Here is an 18,521-nt window from a genome sequence, read left to right on the forward strand (position 1 = left end):
CGCTGAGACACAAAGCAATCTAAATGCAGGAGACTAGCCCCTCTTACTCAGCATAGATGCTTTACCTAAGAGGAAAAAGTCATTTCCCTGAGCTTTTCGGAGTCCATTTATATACAGCTGGCCTGCTTGTAAAAACGACCTATTCATTAAAGCCTCTAGGTAGCAAAGTCAAAGTTTTCTTAAAACTCCTTTGAGTTTGTGTACTTATGGACTTCCTAAGGAAAGACCAGTAAGGTGACTGTCTTTCCCCATAAGTCGAGATATATGAAGGGGGACCCCCCAAAACCCAGAATTTGTTTATAAAAATCGTGTATTTATTCTTACATGTTTAAACTGTAGTCACCTTCAAAGTACTCTCTGTTTGGTACAGTACACCTATTGAGATGCTTTTTTCACTGCTCAAAACAGTTTTTGAACTCATCAATTTCGATGCTTTTTAGTGATTCTGCCGTTTTTTTTGTTTCACTTCTTCCATGTCGGCAAAATGTTTCCCTTTGAGGGCTTTTTGCATCCAGGGAAACAAAAAGTCTCTGGGGCAAGATCAGGTGAATAGGGAGGGTAGGGCACGGGGATCATGCTGGTTTTGGTCAAAAACTGCTGATCACACAGCACCTTGTGGGCAGGTGCACTTGTAAATCCCCCATCGTGATTTCAATTTATTGAAAGAATCTCCAAAAGAAATTCGCTGAAGTCAGGTTGGGCTCAGTGGCTCAGCCTGTCATCCCAGCACCCTGGGAGGCTGAGGCAAATGGATAGCCTGAGCCTGCGGGTTCGAGACCAGCCCTGGCAACTTGGCAAGACCTCATCTCCACAATAAATCAAAACTTAGCCGGGTGTGGTAGCGCACACCTGTAGTTCTGGCTACGTGGAAGGCTGAGGCAGAAGGATCACCAGAGTCCAGCAGGTTGATGCTGGGGTGGTCTTGAGTGTGTCACTGCACTCCAGCCTGGGTGACAGAGTGAGACTCAACTCAAAAAAAATGTCGAAGCCGGGCTCGGTGGCTCAGCCTGTAATCCCGTGCCTTTGGGAGGCTGAGGTGAGTGGATTGCCTGAGCCCGCGGGTTCGAGACCCTCCTGGGCAGCGAGACCTCATCTCTACAATAAATCAAAACATCAGCCGGGTGTGGTAGCACATGCCTGTAATTCTGGCTACTTGGAAGGCTGAGGCGGAAGGATCACCGGAGCCCAGCAGGTCGAGGCTGCGTGGCTGGGAGCGGCCACTGCACTCCAGTCTGGGTGACAGAGTGAGACTCCAACTCAAAAAAAAAAAAAAAAAAAAAAGCCGGACTCGGTGGCTCAGCCTGTAATCCCACGCCTTTGGGAGGCTGAGGTGAGTGGATTGCCTGAACCCGCGGGTTCGAGACCCGCCTGGGTAGCGAGACCTCATCTCTACAATAAATAAAAAAATCAGCCGGGCATGGTAGCGCATGTCTGTAATTCCGGCTACTTGGAAGGCTGAGGCGGAAGGATCGCGGAAGCCCAGCAGGCGAGGCTGCGGTGGCTGGGAGTGGCCACTGCACTCCAGTCTGGGCGACTGAGTGAGACTCTAACTCAAAAAAAAAAAAAAAAAAATTCAGCCAGGCTCGGTGGCTCAGCCTGTAATCCCACGCCTTTGGGAGGCTGAGGTGAGTGGATTGCCTGAACCCGCGGGTTCGAGACCCGCTTGGGCAGCGAGACCTCATCTCTACAATGAATCAAAAAATCGCTGGGCATGATAGCGCATGCCTGTAATTCCGGCTACTTGGAAGGCTGAGGCGGAAGGATCGCCGGAGCCCAGCAGGTCGAGGCTGCGGTGGCCAGGAGCAGCCATTGCATTCCAGTCTGGGCGACAGAGTGAGACTTCAACCCAAAAAAAAAAAAAAAATTCACTGAAGTTTAATGCAGCATCTCACAACAATACTAATTGGCACATGGATGCCCATGGGTTCCTAGAACATTTACCTAGCAGGAGAAGCCTCTGCTACAAAGGGCTTGCCCTCCAAAACATAATTCCAGGTTTTTTTGGGTCCCCCTTATATAGAGTGTTTTGCTCTAAAGTGTATATTGGCAGAATCATTCTTGATGTATGTGTGTTTTCTCCTCCAAAAGGCTGTGTCATTGGCCATTGGTTGTCTTTTGTTCAACGGACACTCTTTAAATTCACTCATTACTCAGAGGCCAGGAGCCCAGACTCAGCTGGATGCGTTAGTACTTGTGTTCTCAAGAAAATGTGAGCACAGCATTTCTTTTCTTTTCCTTTAACTGTCATATCCCCTGGTCTACAGCAACTCTGTTCAGCCAGAAAATGTTCATCTTCCTAGGTAGCTAAATGGGAACATAGGTTTTAATGCTAAAGAGTTTGAGGTCGAAGTCTGGGTTGGAGATGTGATTTCATTCTTTATCAATAATGTGACCTTAGGCAGCATGGTTAATGTCTCAGCATTGGTTCCGTCCTCTGAAGAGCAATTGCAGGGGAGAATTCTCCTGGGGATTTTTGAGAAGCAAATTAGTTACAGGGCTTAGCAGCAAGCCAGGCAAGGATCAGTGCTCAGGAAATGGTAGCTATAATTACGTTAGCCAAGTGCTCTCCTGTTGACTACACAGGAGAATCATCTGGAGAGGGTCTAACAAATGCTTATTCCTGGACTCCACCCTTGATCAATTAAATTAGAATCGTTAGGGGTGGGGCCCAGGTATCAGTATTTTTTTTTTCCTGCAGCAGTTTTGATATTCCAGAGATGGATCATCTCATTTAACCCCTACAACATCCTTAACGTGCAAGTATAATTATCAGCTCCATTTTGCAGCTGAGGAAAGTGAGGCTTAGAGAGGTTAGGTCACAGCAAGGAAGACGGGATGCTCAGCTATGGAGCGGAGCAGTCCAACTCCAGAGCCCTTGGCCTCGGCTAGTGTGCCCTAGTCCATTATCAGAAACAGCACCTCCAATGCGGTGTCCAGAGGGAACAAGAATCTAGCAGGTAGTGTCATCCCATGGACTCAGGACTTTCCATACCTTCAGCAAGCCCACCTCCTGCTCCTGCCTCCAGTCCTGTGTGTTCAGGATGTCCCAGCAGCCCCACATCGGTTAACAAACTGTGCTTATTCAGAAGCCCCCTTGCCATTTTGGCTGATTTTTATTAAACGCAGCTTGTGGCTTCAACTCAAGAATGCACAAGCTGATTTAGATTATGCTTTGCATTGAGTTTATTAAGATAAAAAATATTTCCCGAGATAGTGAGTCAGAAGTATTTATGGTGAAGTGTGCTGAAAGTGAATGCAGGTTGATAGCGTGAACAGAATGTTCTCTCAGAGTCAAATGCGATGACCTAACTGTTTGGCAGCCTTCCTTTATGTTTAGCTAAGCATTTTATTTCACGTCGTCAGCCCCTCCCTCTCCTGAAAAGGATCAGTCATGTAGGAGGCTAGGATTTGGGCTTGTGCCCCTGTTGAGACCGAGCCCCAGGCCCTCCGCCTAATTGTGACCAGCTCCTCCCCGGCTGACTGGCTGGGTTGCCATGGCGAAGGACTGCTCGCCTTGTTATATCTCAGTTCCTCTCACCTGTCAAAATGGGAATATGGCTCTTGGCCCCACCTCCCTCCCCAAGGAGAGATGGAGGGGGTGCGGGGCACTTTGAAAATTAAGTAATAAATGCTGGGAAGGATTTGAGGATTTGTGGATGTGACGTCTTGTCAAGTGGGTAAGTAATAAATGGGGTGTCTCCAAAGCTCATTTGCCTGAAATTCACTTGAGTCCTCCATTTACTTCATCAACCAGCGTTTATTAAATGCCTGCAAAGTTCACAATAACACATGGAGTGCTGAGGGGAATATGAAAAGGAAAAAAAAGGAGGAAATCGCGTCTCAGTTCCCAGAGAGCTCATAAACTACCTTCTTTTTTCTTGCTGTTCACTTTTTTCGGTTGACGAGGCTTCGGTATAAGTGATGCCTGTGCTGTATTTAAAAAACTCATTCTCGCCGGTCTCGGTGGCTCAGCTCTTAATCCTGCACTTTGGGAGGCTGAGGTGAGTGGATTGCCTGAGCCTGCGGGTTCGAGACCCGCCTGGGCAACTTAGAGAGACCTCATCTCTACAATAAATTTAAAAAAAAAAGTTAACCGGGTGTGGGAGCGGCCACTGCACTCCAGTCTGGGTGACAGAGTGAGACTCCAACTCAAAAAAAATAAAAAAATAAAAATAAAAAACTCATTCTCGATGATGACCTCCAGTTACGTCATAAGCAATTAGTGGTGACCTAGTTTGTTCCCAGTGCCAGTGGGTACTGTCATGTGCTCAATGAACTCCGAACAAGGCAAGAACAGTTTGTATTCCTGGTGGTGGGTGGTGCAAAGGACAACGGAGGACTGTTGTCTGAAACGGTGCATCGGATCATCGTATGGTCTTGGGTGTTCAAAGGCCTGGGTTTGAGTCCTGCCTGGCTCTGCCACTTTCTGGCTGTGACTTCGGGCAATTACTTAACCTCTCTGTGTCTATGTTTCCTTATCTCTAAAATGAGGGTGATTCTGGTGTCTACCTCGTAGTGTTGTTTTCAAGTTTGAATAAGTTAATGTGCATGAGATGCTCAGAACACTGCTTGGCACCTTGTAAATGCTCAAAAATATCTTAGCTATGATTGTCACTTTCTATTGTTAATGGGGAAATGGCACGAAAAACATATTGGCATTTCATGTTCCTACATTACAAAAACAACAAATCTTATTTTATTCAGAGTCCCAAACTCGTGCCCAGATCTGACACAATCACTTGGAATTGCCCCGGGGCCCCAAACTGCTTGTTCGGAAATAGAAAACATGCCACACAAGCCACTCTCTGCGGTCAGACTCACGGTGCTTAGGGCCCGAGATAACCATTTTGTTCTGAGAGCCTCACACCGGCCTAACACCCAAGGGGGTGGAGTGTGATGGAAGAGCACTGGGCTTGGCGTCCAAATTCTGGCTTTGCCTTTTGTTAGCTGTGAACTCTGGGATAGGCTTGCAGACTAACTCTGGGACTTGCAAGTCCTCTGAACCACTGTTTACCCATCCTAGTTGTGCAAAAGTAGTGGTGGGTGGCACTGCTGGGGCCTCAGCACAAACCCGGATGGTGGCAGCAGACTGCACCAAACTCACGGTCCTCATATGCTCCACTGCCATACACACGTAGTTTTATAAAAAAAGTCAACTGTAGCTGAGTGCGGTGGCTCACGCCTGTAATCCCAACACTTGGGGAGCCCAAGGCAGACAGATTGCTTGAGCCCAGGAGTTCGAGGCTAGCCTGAGCAACATAGCAAAACCTCGTCTCTACAAAAAATTAGCCAGACATGGTGGTGCACACCTGTAATCTCAGCTGCTTGGGATGCTGTGGCGGAAGGATGGCCTGAGCCCAGAAGGTCGCGGCTGTCATGAGCTGTGATCATCGTGATCATGCCACTGCACTCTAACCCGGGCAACAGAGTGAGACCTCGACTCAAAAAAAAAAAAAAAAAAAGACAAGAAAAAAAAGCCAATTGTGATTAAGAAGGTCTTCCTTGAAGCAGTAAAATTATTAGTTTTATTAAATCTTGGCCCTTGAGTACGTATGTATCTTTTAAATTTTCTACATGGCAACGTGGGCAGTGTATATAAAGCACTCCAGCTAAATACTGAAGTGCTATTACTATGATTGTCCTAAATAAAAGCATTTGAGTTCTGAGCTGAACCAGCCACTCTTCACTTCAAAGAATGACTGACAAACTATGGTTAGTTATCCTTGAATATTCTTGAAAATGAACATAATGAACCTGCCACTTCTAGGAAACAGGAGACAGTATTAGTTGTCAATAATAAAACTTGAACTTTCAAGCAAAAATTAGAGTTGGGGGGAACTTTTAGACCACCATCATGATCTTAATAGCTTCCAGATCTTTGGTGATGACACTGGTGGTGACAGTAACGAATATGGATTTTCTATATTATATAATCGTGTCCACACTTGGAAGATGTGCATAGTTCAACGAACCAATATTTTCTAAATGGGCAAAATGCACGGTGTTACAAAATTGTACGTGGGCGAGAACTCATTCAAGCTGCAAGATCAATCAATCCATTTCAATGTAACAGATTATTTAAAGGTCCTTTTGCCTGAGCCCATGAGTTCAAGACCAGCCCGGGCCACTTAGCAAGACCTCATCTCTACAATAAATCAAAAATTAGCCAGGCATTTAGCGCATGCCTGTAGTTCCAGCTACTTGGAAGACTGAGGCAAAAGGATCGCCGGAACCCAGCAGGTCAAGGCTGTGATGACCATGAGCATGCCACCGTGCTCCAGCCTGGACAACGGAGTAAGACGCCAACTCAAAAAAAAAAAAAAAGTCCCTGATATGGTTTCTGATTTCACGTTGCAGTTAACCTTTCAGAAACCGCCACTTGTCAAATTTTGTTGCCGTATCAAAGAATATCCTAAAGTATCTGAAAGACCATCAAAATACTCCTCCCTTTTCGAACTGCGTGAAACGAGATTTTCTTCAACCGAAATTACATCCCAGCAGAGTGAATGCTAAAACCAGAGCATACAGCTCTTATGGCAAATAATGGATTTGCAGTAATACAAACATTGCCCCCTTTTCTCTGTTGTTGGTGCATGTATGTGGAAAATGTCGTTCTTTTTTTGTTGTTGTTGTTGAGTTGGAGTCTCACTCTGTTGCCCAGACTGGAGTGCAGTGACTGCTCCCGGCCACCGCAGCCTCAACCTGCTGGGCTCCGGGATCCTTCCGCCTCCGCCTTCCAAGTAGCTGGAACTACAGGCGCGCGCTACCATGCCCGGCTACTTTTTTGATTTATCGTAGAGATGAGGTCTTGCCAAGTTGTCCAGGTGGGTCTCGAACCCACAGGCCCAGGTAATCCACTCACCTCAGCCTCCCAAGGCGCAGGATTACAGGCTGAGCCCCGAGCCTGGCTTGTTATTTTTCATTAAATACTTTAATTAGAATATTTATGTTAAATAAAGGGATTCTTTTTTATTTTATTTTTATTTTTTGAAAGTAGGATTTAAGAGGAGAGGAAAGCTCCCACAGTGGGAGGACCCCGAAGGAGTTGGCCTCTTTTTTATTTTTAATAAATTAATACAAATATTTTTAAACTTTCTTTTGGGGATCCCCTCAGTATTTTAAAGATCATATAGGGGTCTTGAGACCAAAAAGTTTGAGAACTTCTATTCTAGAGCATGTACTCTGAAGCCAAAATATTGGTTTGAAATCTCATGCCTACTTACTGTCTGTGTGATCTTGGACAACTTTCTTGCCCTCTCTGTGTCTTAGAATTCTCATGTGTAAAATGTTCATAACAATAACTGCTATGATAAGTACCATTTAGGTGTTAGCTATTGGCCACATCATTATTATACCATCATTGTCATTGTCATTATCATCTTATTACTAGTATTATTGAAGGAAGACACAGGTTTTTTAAGAGCACAGAATCAGAGGTAGATTCAGTGGAACTGGAATTTTTTCCTCTCAAGCCAGGTTCTACCTAACCTCCCACTCTCTTGTCTGCCATCTCAACATTTGTAGTCTAGGGAAGAAGGGAAAAAGGGATGAGATATTTCCCACAGCTGAAGCACACATTGCCAGAGGTATTGAATCAAACCACTGAAAAAAGGATAAGCAGCCAGGTTTAAATGAAGAAGCACCTTATATCCATATTACTTTCCTTATCAAATGTTCACTTGGCAAAAAAAAAAAAGAAGAAGAACCAGATTCTTTGTCTGACATTCAAGTTCAGTGCGCACCTGCTGCCTGCCATCCAGCGGTTTTGCAGCTGCCCGTATGGAAAGGCAGACTGTCCCAGAAGGAGCAGGACCCATAGGACCAAGAAGGCGAAGGGACTGCCTGACACACAGGGCTAGTTAGTGGCAGGACTGTCACTCGCATCCCGTGTGTGAGTTTCCTCTACACCATGCCTTCTTGCCAGGATGCCCGGGTTTCTCTGAAAGGAATGACGAGGCCAGAATCTACAATGGTCACACCAAGCACTGGCTATAGAAAGGAGAGTGGGTCTCCTAGCCTGGCCCATAAGGCTGCTACAGAAGGATCCAGCTGGTGCTGGGAAGACAGTGGATCATGGTCAGGGGCTTATCAACAACAGGAAAGAGAGCAGGCAGTCAGTGATACAGACATGCTTTTTAAAAAAAATTCCAGTCACAGAAGGTTTTCACGTTGTTTAGGCAAAACACTGTCCTGATGCTTCTGATCTTCGCCAAACCGAGGACCAGACCATTTGCTAGTTCTGCTTACTAAGTGAGCAGCTACGGATGGCAAACAAATCTGAGCCTCCTTCTTTGTCAGGGAGGAGTTAAAACAAATGCCCTTTTTGCGGCAAGGCTCCTTTGTTCAGTAAACAATTTCCTTTGTTCTCTCTGAAAACACTGCTTGGGCCAGGTGCTATGCTGATTTCAAGGTGCCCTGTAACCCGCATTTTTGTTGTTAGATAGATTTAATATAGAGCTGATCAGGTGAAGTGAGGTACTTGGCCTCTGGAGGGAGATGGGAACACCAGCCAGTACCCATGGCTGAAGCTTGAATCCCTTAACCAGGCAGTCCTGGCTGGGGTTAGGGGAAGAGCACGGCCCTGTGGGTATATGTGTGTCCAGGGCACACCGTTGTTTAGGGAATAAATTCCAACTCTGTGCCCAGCCCTAAATGGGGCTCAAGCTACCAGAGTCAGGTGGTGCAAAAAGTGAGTTGTAAGTTGGACCTCAGTTTAGCCTCAAGGCCTAGGGCAAGTCACTTAACCTCTCGAATCCTAGGTTTCTTCATTGTAAAACAGTGGTAACAACTTCTCCCTTGCAGGGTGACTGTACAGGTAACTACCAAAGTAAAGCCCTGCTTGTGACAGGATTTCAAAATAGAATAGCTTATTATTGGTGCTGTATCAGCCAGCTACCTCAGTTGGACTTTGTGCAGGGGGTTGGCTGAGCCTGGGGAGTGACAGCCGTGAGTGACGGAATCTTCAGCCAGTTGACTGCCATGCCCATGTGGCAAGTTGGCTAACCCAAGATATGATTTCCTCATCTGCAGCTGGAGATCATGGCAATTAATATGCCTTTTCTACTTCCCCAGATTGTCAGAGGATAAACGGAGACAGACTATGAAAACATTTCATAACCCCAAAAGCATTATACAGAAGTTATTATTATAAAAAAATAGTAACAATGTTAATAATATATGGGAGTGCTTACTTTTTGCTAAATGCTGGTTTAAGTATTTCACAGGTGTCACCCAACTTAATTTTAATTCTCGATAGTTTTCTCAGGAGGAAGTCTGTTTATTATTCCTATTTTTCAGTTGGTTAAACTGAGGTATGTAGAGGTTAAGTAATTGACCCAAGGTCACATGATTAGGCAAGGGGCTGACCAGCCAATCAAATTCCAGAACCTGCCCAATCACTCTGCTTATGGTGGTGTTGTGATGTGATTGCTATTTCTAAATATCTCTCTACAGAGGGTGCATAGTTATCCATTCTCAAGGTATCAGATGGGGCTCTCATAAAGCCATCTGCTTGCTAATTAGTCGCTATACTATCTGGGCATACAGCAAACGTTTTGGGAACACATGTGTTTATGTCCGTGAGCACACAAATTCACTGATTGAGTATTGATGCATATAGATTATAGAAACATGCCCAAAGATAGAGGTCAATATAGAAATATAAGGAAGCAGAGCATTAGCAAGATTGTTTATGGGCTCATGATTCCATTTGAAGGATAATTATTCATTGGTTTAAGTGAGATGAAAAGTGTCATTGTGGTAACACAAGTGATGGTCACGTATAATCTCTTTTCTACTGCACATGTGTGATAAATGCTATTCATATGCATGACACACTCCTGTGGGGGTGTCCAGGCATTAGCAACACCCCTCCCTGATTTTGTTTTTTGTGGAAAATTAAAACAAATAATGAATCAGTTATTTTTTAGCATTTATGAACTCATTTTACAGGCATTTGGTCAATTAAATTACCCAGTTGAATAGCTTTTTTTAAAAAAGGTTATTTTTCAATCAAGTTCCATTAAATTCAGCTTGTTTACTGTGCTCTACCTGTGCTAATCTAGTAGCCACCAGCCACATGTGGCTATTAGATTTAAACTTAAGAATTCAGATTTTCAGTTGCTCTAGTCGTATTTCATGAGCCTCAATAAGCCATCTATGACTCGTAGTTACCAATTGGGCAATGCAGATTATAGCAATTTTAACATTGCGAAAAGTTCTGTTGGCCATGAGTGTGCACTGAGGATGCAGTGATGACCAAAACATTCCCATGTCTGCCCTTAAGGGACTCATATCCCTGATGACGGCTGCCAAATAAGCCATCCCAGGTTTGGAACGAGGGAAAGACATCGGGCAATAAGAGGGCATGGTGAGGGACCCACCCAAGGGTGGGTGGTCAGGAAAAATAAAACCAAAGAAAACTCCATACACAGAAATAACAGAGCAATTTTTTTAAAGGAACTTAATTTTTTTAATTAAATTAATTACTTTCTCTGCAACTGGATTCCACAGCTAATATCAGTGTGATATTTAAACATAATTTATTGAAGAATAAGCTCAGATAAAACTGATTCCATTATCGAAATTTGTAATGCAATAAATCTTAAAAGAAGCCAAATGCAAAATGCCCAGGCTGCATGGTTCCATTTATATGAGGTTCTGGAACAAGCCGAATGAATCTATGTTGACAGAAATCAGAACAGCAGCTGCCTAGGGCTGAGGTGGGAGGGAGTGGCTGGGAGCAGGGGCTGACTACAAAGGACTAGGGAGGGTGCTTCCAAGGTGTTGATGTTCTATCAAGATAGGGCATTGGTTACATGAGTGTATGCATTTCTCAATATTCTGGCATGGTATCACTAAGATCTGTATATCGCACAGTACTGGGTATTGAATTGAGTTTCTCTCTATGTAATCGAAAGAATGACATAGGGTGACACATTATGGTTGGTATGAGTATCACCGTAGAAATGTCACTGCCCTGTCACTTTGCCTGCCTCTGACCTGGCCTTCACAACCTTGATGTCCTCACTATCCAGAAGGTTTTAGACATCCTCCCCGATCTTGTGCCACAGGAATATAAATGTGTTGCTTCTGCTTTTCCAGTTTGTGATGTCTTTCGTATCAAAAGTGGACAGGCTGGAGGGATGTTGGCCCGAATGTTATGACTTGTGTTATTTTGAGGTGAACTTTTCTGTTTTTCCCTTCTTTGCTATTTTTATAACAAGGCGCTTATATTGTTTTTATCATCTGAAGCACAAAAGCTCATTTTGCCTCGGCTTAGGATATACATTCATCCACGGGTTCTGTGGAGTCATTTGGAAACTTTGGCTTTCATCCTCTGATGCGTGGCAAGCTTCCTTCTAAGCAGCAAGCCCTTAGTACTCACGGGGTCTTGGTGAATGGCGTCATTCAGTGCCTGGTCTGTCTCACGTGGCTCTCCTGCTCTGCCTGGGATCCTGAGGGCATGCTGGACTGGGCTTGGGTGGGCCAAGGTGCTACCTGCCCCTCTCACCTGCCTCCTTCCTCCTGTGCTCACAGATTCCTACCTGACCCTGGAAGAGCCAATGAATAACATCACCACGTCCCTGGGCCAGACCGCAGAACTGCACTGCAAAGTCTCTGGGAATCCACCTCCCACCATCCGCTGGTTCAAAAATGACGCGCCTGTGGTCCAGGAGCCCCGGAGAATTTCCTTTCGGGCCACCAACTACGGCTCTCGGCTGCGGATCAGAAACCTTGACACCACGGACACGGGCTACTTCCAGTGCGTGGCAACCAATGGCAAGAAGGTGGTTTCTACCACGGGAGTCTTGTTTGTCAAGTTTGGTAAGCAGCCTCGTCCTGGGGATGGCCTTCGACCCTCAGCCCAAGGCGGCAGAATGACTAGAGTCCACAGGGACGAGGAAGGAGGGAATTATCACATACTGAGCATGTACTTTGTGCCCACCGCCCTAAAGCTGCTCCAATTGTACCCATTTTACAAATAAATAAACTGAGGCCCAGCAGTTAATGACCATGTTGCCCAGCTCGTCAACAGCAGAGTGGAAATGGAGTCCAGATCTTTCTGACCTCGCAGCCCCTATCGAAGCCACCTTGTCCAGGGAAAACGGGAGTACTTGCTGCAGGCATATCTCTTTTCTGTCTGGCTGCCATCAGACTGGAAGGAAGCCCCACTTTCTGTTGTCATTAATACCCTCAGACCATCACTCAGGCTCCTGTTGGAAACTCCCTGCGTAGTTTGAGGATGCCTGCTCTGTTGACTCATTTTTTAGCAGTCTGAGCGTTTTTCAGACTCTGAACTGTGAAATACAGACACATTCTCACTGGCATGCTTTTTCATAGAGGAGGCTGGGGGGAACTGGAGCAAAACACTGAATTCCAGAAAAATAAATAAATATCACCTCTGGGTGGCTGGGAACTTTAATTTGTAATGGTTTCACTGTACCCATGCTCCCCCTTCAGTAACCCAAACTGATTGTTTCTTTTTTTTTTTCTTCCATTTCTTCAGGCCCTCCTCCCACTGCAAGTCCAGGATACTCGTGAGTACTTTGTGTCTCCTTACTTATCATTTCTAAGTACTTCTTCATAGTTTTCCCCCGGAAAAAGGCAATGTTGTCCTCTGCTTGGGCCTAAACAATGTGTTTCCAGATGTCATTCAGTTTCGCCCTGTCCTCATTCCAGCTTGCTTTTCCTCTGCTGTTAAAATTTACAGGAGACCATCATTGGCAGAAATCTCAAACACTAATGTGGATTCTGAATGATCAGAGCAAAAATCTTCCTCCATTTACTGTTTTAGAAGGAATCTAACATTTAGTGGCAATAATGAATTTGGTAAAAATCAAACTAACATTGATAGAATGCTGGCATAGAAACGTTTACTTTCACTTAGCTAAAAGGGTGCGTTCTACATTTCTGCAAGCATTTCTGATGCTTTAGTTATTGACCGGGGCAACAATTAGGTAATCACGTTGTTTTCTATTCCCTGTAAGAAACTCAGAGGCAGAAGCTCTAACTTACATTGTGGAGGAAAGCCCCAAGCGTGAATTGGGAGTCTGTGGAAGTTTGATTCATTTCAAGTCCCTTGTTAGTGGAGTTCAAAGATCCAAATTGTTTCACTGTTACTATTGTGGATGCATTTGGCCTTTTTTCTAGCTGAGCGATTCTCATCTTTTACTCTAAGAGTATCCACTTGAGAAATTTTTCTTCATGTATGTCTTTATTTTGTGGGGCTGGGAGGGGAAGACACATTTATTAAAACTCTGGCTCTGTGAGAAAGTGCCCTCCCTACTCTGTAGACTTCTGAAGTTTGCTTCATTTTTTTTTTTCACAAGAGCATCAAAATATCTGACCTAGACTACACCCATGGCAAATATAACAGCCACATAATTTGTTCCAATCCCCTCTGTGCCACTTAATTACAGTGTGGGGTATTTTAATACATTTGTGTGTGCCTGGAGGCCCAGTAGCCCACAATCCCATTAGTAAAATAGGTAATGGGTAAAAATAAACATTGGCCTGCAGCCACGCTGATCTGCTGTTTCATCAGCCAGTTAAAGGCAACTGTAAGAGTCTTTAAAATCACCCAAGTGCTAATTGCATTCTCCTTGCCCGGGTAGAAAATGCTGATCGATCTTTAAACAGGTCAGAAGTTTGGTTTGCTCAGCCTTGCATTTCTTGAAGCTAATCTTTATTTATTTATTTATTTTTTAAGGGTCTCATCATTGGTTATATGTGGAATCCTTTTGAAGTCTTATTTAAACAAAGATTAAGACTTTGGTTACTTGTAAAAATGCCTCCCGCACTGGTACTTTATTTGTTTCTGTTAATCTGTGTTTCAAATGTGGTTGATAATCTGTATCCCAGGTTGATTAATGTGGTTCACTAATCTGACTTCACTAGTAAGTGCCAGGTGATTGACTTTCAGCCTGTTGTATTTGCATTCAAGTTCCTTTTGTGTTATCAGTTATTTTTAAAGACTTCTGTATCCTACTTCTTGAAGTTTTCTTTTTTTTCTTTTTTTTTTTTGAGTTGGAGTCTCACTTTGTCGCCCAGACAGGAGTGCAGTGGCCGCTCCCGGCCACCGCAGCCTTGACCTGCAGGGCCCCGGCAATCCTTCCGCCTCAGCTTCCCAAGTAGCTGGAACTACAGGAGCCTGCTACCACACCTGGCTAATTTTTTTGATTTTATTGTAGAGATGAGGTCTCGCCAAGTTGCCCAGGTGGGTCTCGAACCCACGGACTCAGGCAATCCACTCACCTCGGCCTCCCAAAGGCACGGGATTACAGGCTGAACCCCAAGCCTGGCCTTTCTTAAGGTTTTCAATCGTTCTTTGCTGCCGTCTTTCTGATGAAGCCAGTCCAAGTTTTTCATGGGTTTTCATTTTCTGCAAAGATGCCACTTTTGTGAACTGATATCTATGGAGAGGGTATTGAAATTCCTAAAGATGCTCAAGTCCGGTGGCTCAGCCTGTCATCCCAGCACTTTGGAAGGCCGAGGCAAGTGGATTGCCTGAGCCTGTGGGTTCGAGACCAGCCCAGGCAACTTGGTGAGACCTTGTCTCTACAATAAAATAAAATAAAAAATTACCTGGCCGTTGGTAGCACGCGCCTGTAATTCCGGCTACTTGGAAGGCTAAAGCAGATGGATCGCCAGAGCCTAGCAGGTCGATGCTAGGGGGGCCATCAGTCTGGGTGACAGAGTGAGACTCCAGTCAAAAAAAAAAAAGTTACTCAAGAACAGCTGACAGTATCCTTTGATGTTGGGTACCTATGTTTTATGTTAGCTGTCTTGTAATCCATTGCATTAGTCAGCAGTATCATGGAATGTAGAGTTGCCGTGTTTGCTTGTGGGGAGTGACAATAAAATACAATCCAAGATAGAAATCCCATGGGGTCTTTTGCAGTTTAATCTCTAGCCTCTTTGGGGCATTTCTAGCTAGCACTTTGATGCCCTTTTTTTTTACTTTGTCTTAGAAACCAGTGAGGTATCCTGCTTTTTTCTCCTTTCTCAGTTGCCACCACCTACCCTGTCTCTAACAGTTCCTCCCTTCCTAAGACTACCTCGCCCCCAAAAAGCTGATTCCCACCCCTAGCTTCATAGCCCTCGATAGCAGCCAACCCTAGCCACAAGGGGACAAGCAGAAGATAACAACATAATAACTGCAGGGACTAACACAATGTCAGAGGTCCCTCTGAAGGCTTTTTCGTCAAATTTTCCCAAAGAGTGAAGTGCGGTTTTCGTTGCTCTGTTGATTTACAAGTGGCACAGAGATACTGCAAAGGAGATAAAATGAATATCCATGACACAACCCCAACCTTCAGACCATCTGAACTGTGAGATGTACTAGGTGTATGAAGCCTGGTGAGATCAGAGCGCCTCAAACTTGCCTGGGAAAGGTTTGCAGGGCCCTTGGGACTGTGACCTGGGAAGGCACTTGTCGCTGCCTTTGAAGGTCTGCATCGGGTTTTCACCTGAAGCTTTCACATGGTGCTTTCGATGATAGGAGAAGCAAGTTTGAGGTTTGCGTTGTTACTGTTTCCAGCTTCAGGCTTCATTTCTTCTGTTATTGCTGGGCCCATCCCTAACAATTACAGGGCCTGAGATGCGAGTACAGGTGGAGTCCACATACCACACATCTAAATATTTAGAGGTTATAAATCAAGCTAGCAAAATGGTGAAATAAAATATGTTCTGTCCTCCCACGGTGACCCATATACCTTCATAATGACAAAATTTAAAAATACATGTAAAGTTATGGGTTTTTTTATGACTGAAAGCCAGGAAATATCAAAAAATGACTAATTATTATTATGCATGTCTGAATATTCTGTTCATAGGCCAGAGATATTATATATAAATCACAGATTGTTATATATTACTTCCATAAAACATGTTTTTTGTCTTCATTTTAGCAAAATGCCTCCCTAAGTTGTTTTATACAAGACTTTAACAGTGTGCAGTCTGCTGATAATGATGCTATCTTAGACACACCTTTCTGAATCATTGTAATTCCTAGTTTTTAAAATGAATTTTAATTTGGAAAAACTTTATTTCCCTGAACCAGTAGTAACTATAGTTATCAATAAAATTCCTAAAGCAAAATTTCAATTTGAAAATGAACTAAGAATTTTATGTACCATGATCAAACATAGAAACGGAATCATATATGAAAGTAATCTTTATGATAGACTATATTACAAAATATTGTAATTTCATTATATACGTCAGTGTCATGCTTCACACATTATCCTAGGTATGTACAAATTGAAGAATAATATGAATTGTTTGAAGTATTCATTTCCTGGGGCTTCTGTAACAACATACCACAAACTGTATGGCTAAACCACAGAAATTTAGTATCTCACAATTCTGGAGACTGGAAGTCCGAGATCAAGGTGTCTGTTGGGTAGGTTCCTGCTGAGGACTGTGAGAAAGGATTTCTCTCTTCTGGAAATTGTCTGCATTTTTTTGATATTCATTGGCTTGTGAATGCATCATCCTGACCTCTGCCTTGATGTTGACATGCCACAGGTCATATTGGATTAGAACCCACCCTGATGACCTCATTTTAATTCCTTTACTTCTGTAAAGACCCTGTTTCCAAATAAAGTCACGTTGTGAGGTACTGGGGATTAAGACTCCAGCATACCAATTTGCAGGGCCCAGTTCAACCCATAACCGAAAATCTTGCCAGCCACTGTGAAACTCTTGCAAATATTATTCTAATTTGTGAGAGCTTTCGGAGCATTGATTGGAATACGAAAAAAGTGGATGCTTGGTAATGTTGGGAATGATGGTTTCTTGTGCAGAGATCTATTGCATTCACACTGGGAGGACAAATTTGACAAGTTGGTTAATTTATCTTTTTTTCTACTACAGTGTGTTGACCGCTGCAGTCCTTCCTGTGCGCTGTGTCTATCTTCTCTGCTGGCAGAGCAACCCAAAAAAACCTTCCTCGTACACAATCATGGCCACTTTCTGTTCCAAGGACAGAGGGCACAAGGTGTAGAGAAGCATCCCCTGGGTCAGAACAGTGCTAGTCACAGGAACGGATGTTCAAGGTTATGGGTACACTGCACCAGCACTGATTCTAAGAAGCAGAGGGTCCCGTGTGTACGCTTTTCTGTTTTCTAAATAGAGATGTGGGATACAAGCCTGGATTAGCTACACAAGTAGGCTGCGTGCAGGTAAAGTCTGGGCCTCCACCTGGTTTTCACTTCCCCTGGTTTAGGACCGGTACCCTTTGCGATGTTACATGCCCCCTCCCCTTCCCTGGCAGTGTCTGGTGACTGTTGATCCCTCCCTTGTGCTAATGTGATTAATGTTCAGGTCTCACTTGTGAGTGAGAACATGCAGTATTCCCGTTCTTTGTTTCTACACATGTACTCTTTATTCTTATTACTTGTGTTCTCTGTGTGTTTTCTCATATATAGGCCCAGGGCAGGGATCGCTCCCTTTTTTAATTAAATCATTTTTACTGAGATATATTTCACTATAAAATTCACTAAAGTGTTCAAGTCAATGTTTTTATTATATTCAGAGTTGTGTGACCCTCACTACTCTCTTTTTTTTTTGAGTCGGAGTCTCACTCTGTCGCCCAGACTGGAGTGCAGTGGCCGCTCCCAGCCACCGCAGCCTAGACCTGCTGGGCTCCGGTGATCCTTCCGCCTCAGCCTTCCGAGTAGCTGGAATTACAGGCATGTGCTACCATGCCTGGCTGATTTTTTTTTTTTTTTATTGTAGAGATGAGGTCTCACCAAGTTGCCCAGGCGGGTCTCAAACCCGCGGGCTCAGGCAATCCACTCACCTCAGCCTCCCAAAGCGCGGAATTCCGGACTGAGCCACCGAGCCCGGCTTACTCTCTTATTTTAGAACACTTTCATCATCTCAGAAAGAAACTTCTCCCAGCCGTAGTAGCCTTTAACTTATTTTGTGTCTCTGAATGTGCCAATTCTGGACATTTCATGTAAGGAGGAACATACAGTACTTGTGCATTTGCATCTGGCTTCTTTCATTTAGCATCATAGTTTTGAGGTTCATCTACATGATATCATGTATCAATACTTTATCCTTTTTATGGCTGAATAGTGTTTAATTGTATGGCTATACCACATTTAGTTTATCTACTTATTGTGGATGAACATTTGGGTTGCTTCCACTTTTTGCCTGTTCTGAATAGTGCTGCAGTGATCGTTCATGTATAAGTTTGTATAGAGTTTATGTTTTCAGTTCTCTTGGGTGTACGCCTAGGAGTAGAATTCTTAGGGAATATGGTCATTCTATATTTAGTTTTTGAAGAACTGCAAACTGTTTTCCAAGGGGCTGCATCATTTTTATATTTGCAGAAGGATAGTATAAGTGTTCCAATTTCTCCACATTCTCTTTAACACTTTTTCTCTTTAAAAAAATATTTATTTAATTATGTGTGCATTTATTTATTACAGCCATCCTAGTGGGTGCGAAGTGATGTCTCACTGTGGCTTTGATTTGCATTTTCCTAGTGACTCATGGTGTTGAGCGTC

General features: G+C 44.0%; 1 protein-coding gene across 1 annotated transcript in view; it reads left to right on the forward strand.

Moving 5' to 3' along the window:
* Positions 1-18,521, forward strand: part of ROR1 (receptor tyrosine kinase like orphan receptor 1) — a 421,847-nt gene that overhangs the window by 282,740 nt on the left and 120,586 nt on the right. The window contains exons 3-4 of the mRNA XM_021713621.1: positions 11,539-11,826; positions 12,509-12,539. Coding sequence (XP_021569296.1) covers positions 11,539-11,826; positions 12,509-12,539 — 319 coding nt within the window. The remainder of the gene's footprint in view (positions 1-11,538; positions 11,827-12,508; positions 12,540-18,521) is intronic.

This window comes from Carlito syrichta, unplaced genomic scaffold, assembly GCF_000164805.1.
Source record: "Carlito syrichta isolate Samal-C Ts95f unplaced genomic scaffold, Tarsius_syrichta-2.0.1 Scaffold304635, whole genome shotgun sequence".
NCBI classification, from domain to species: domain Eukaryota; kingdom Metazoa; phylum Chordata; class Mammalia; order Primates; family Tarsiidae; genus Carlito; species Carlito syrichta.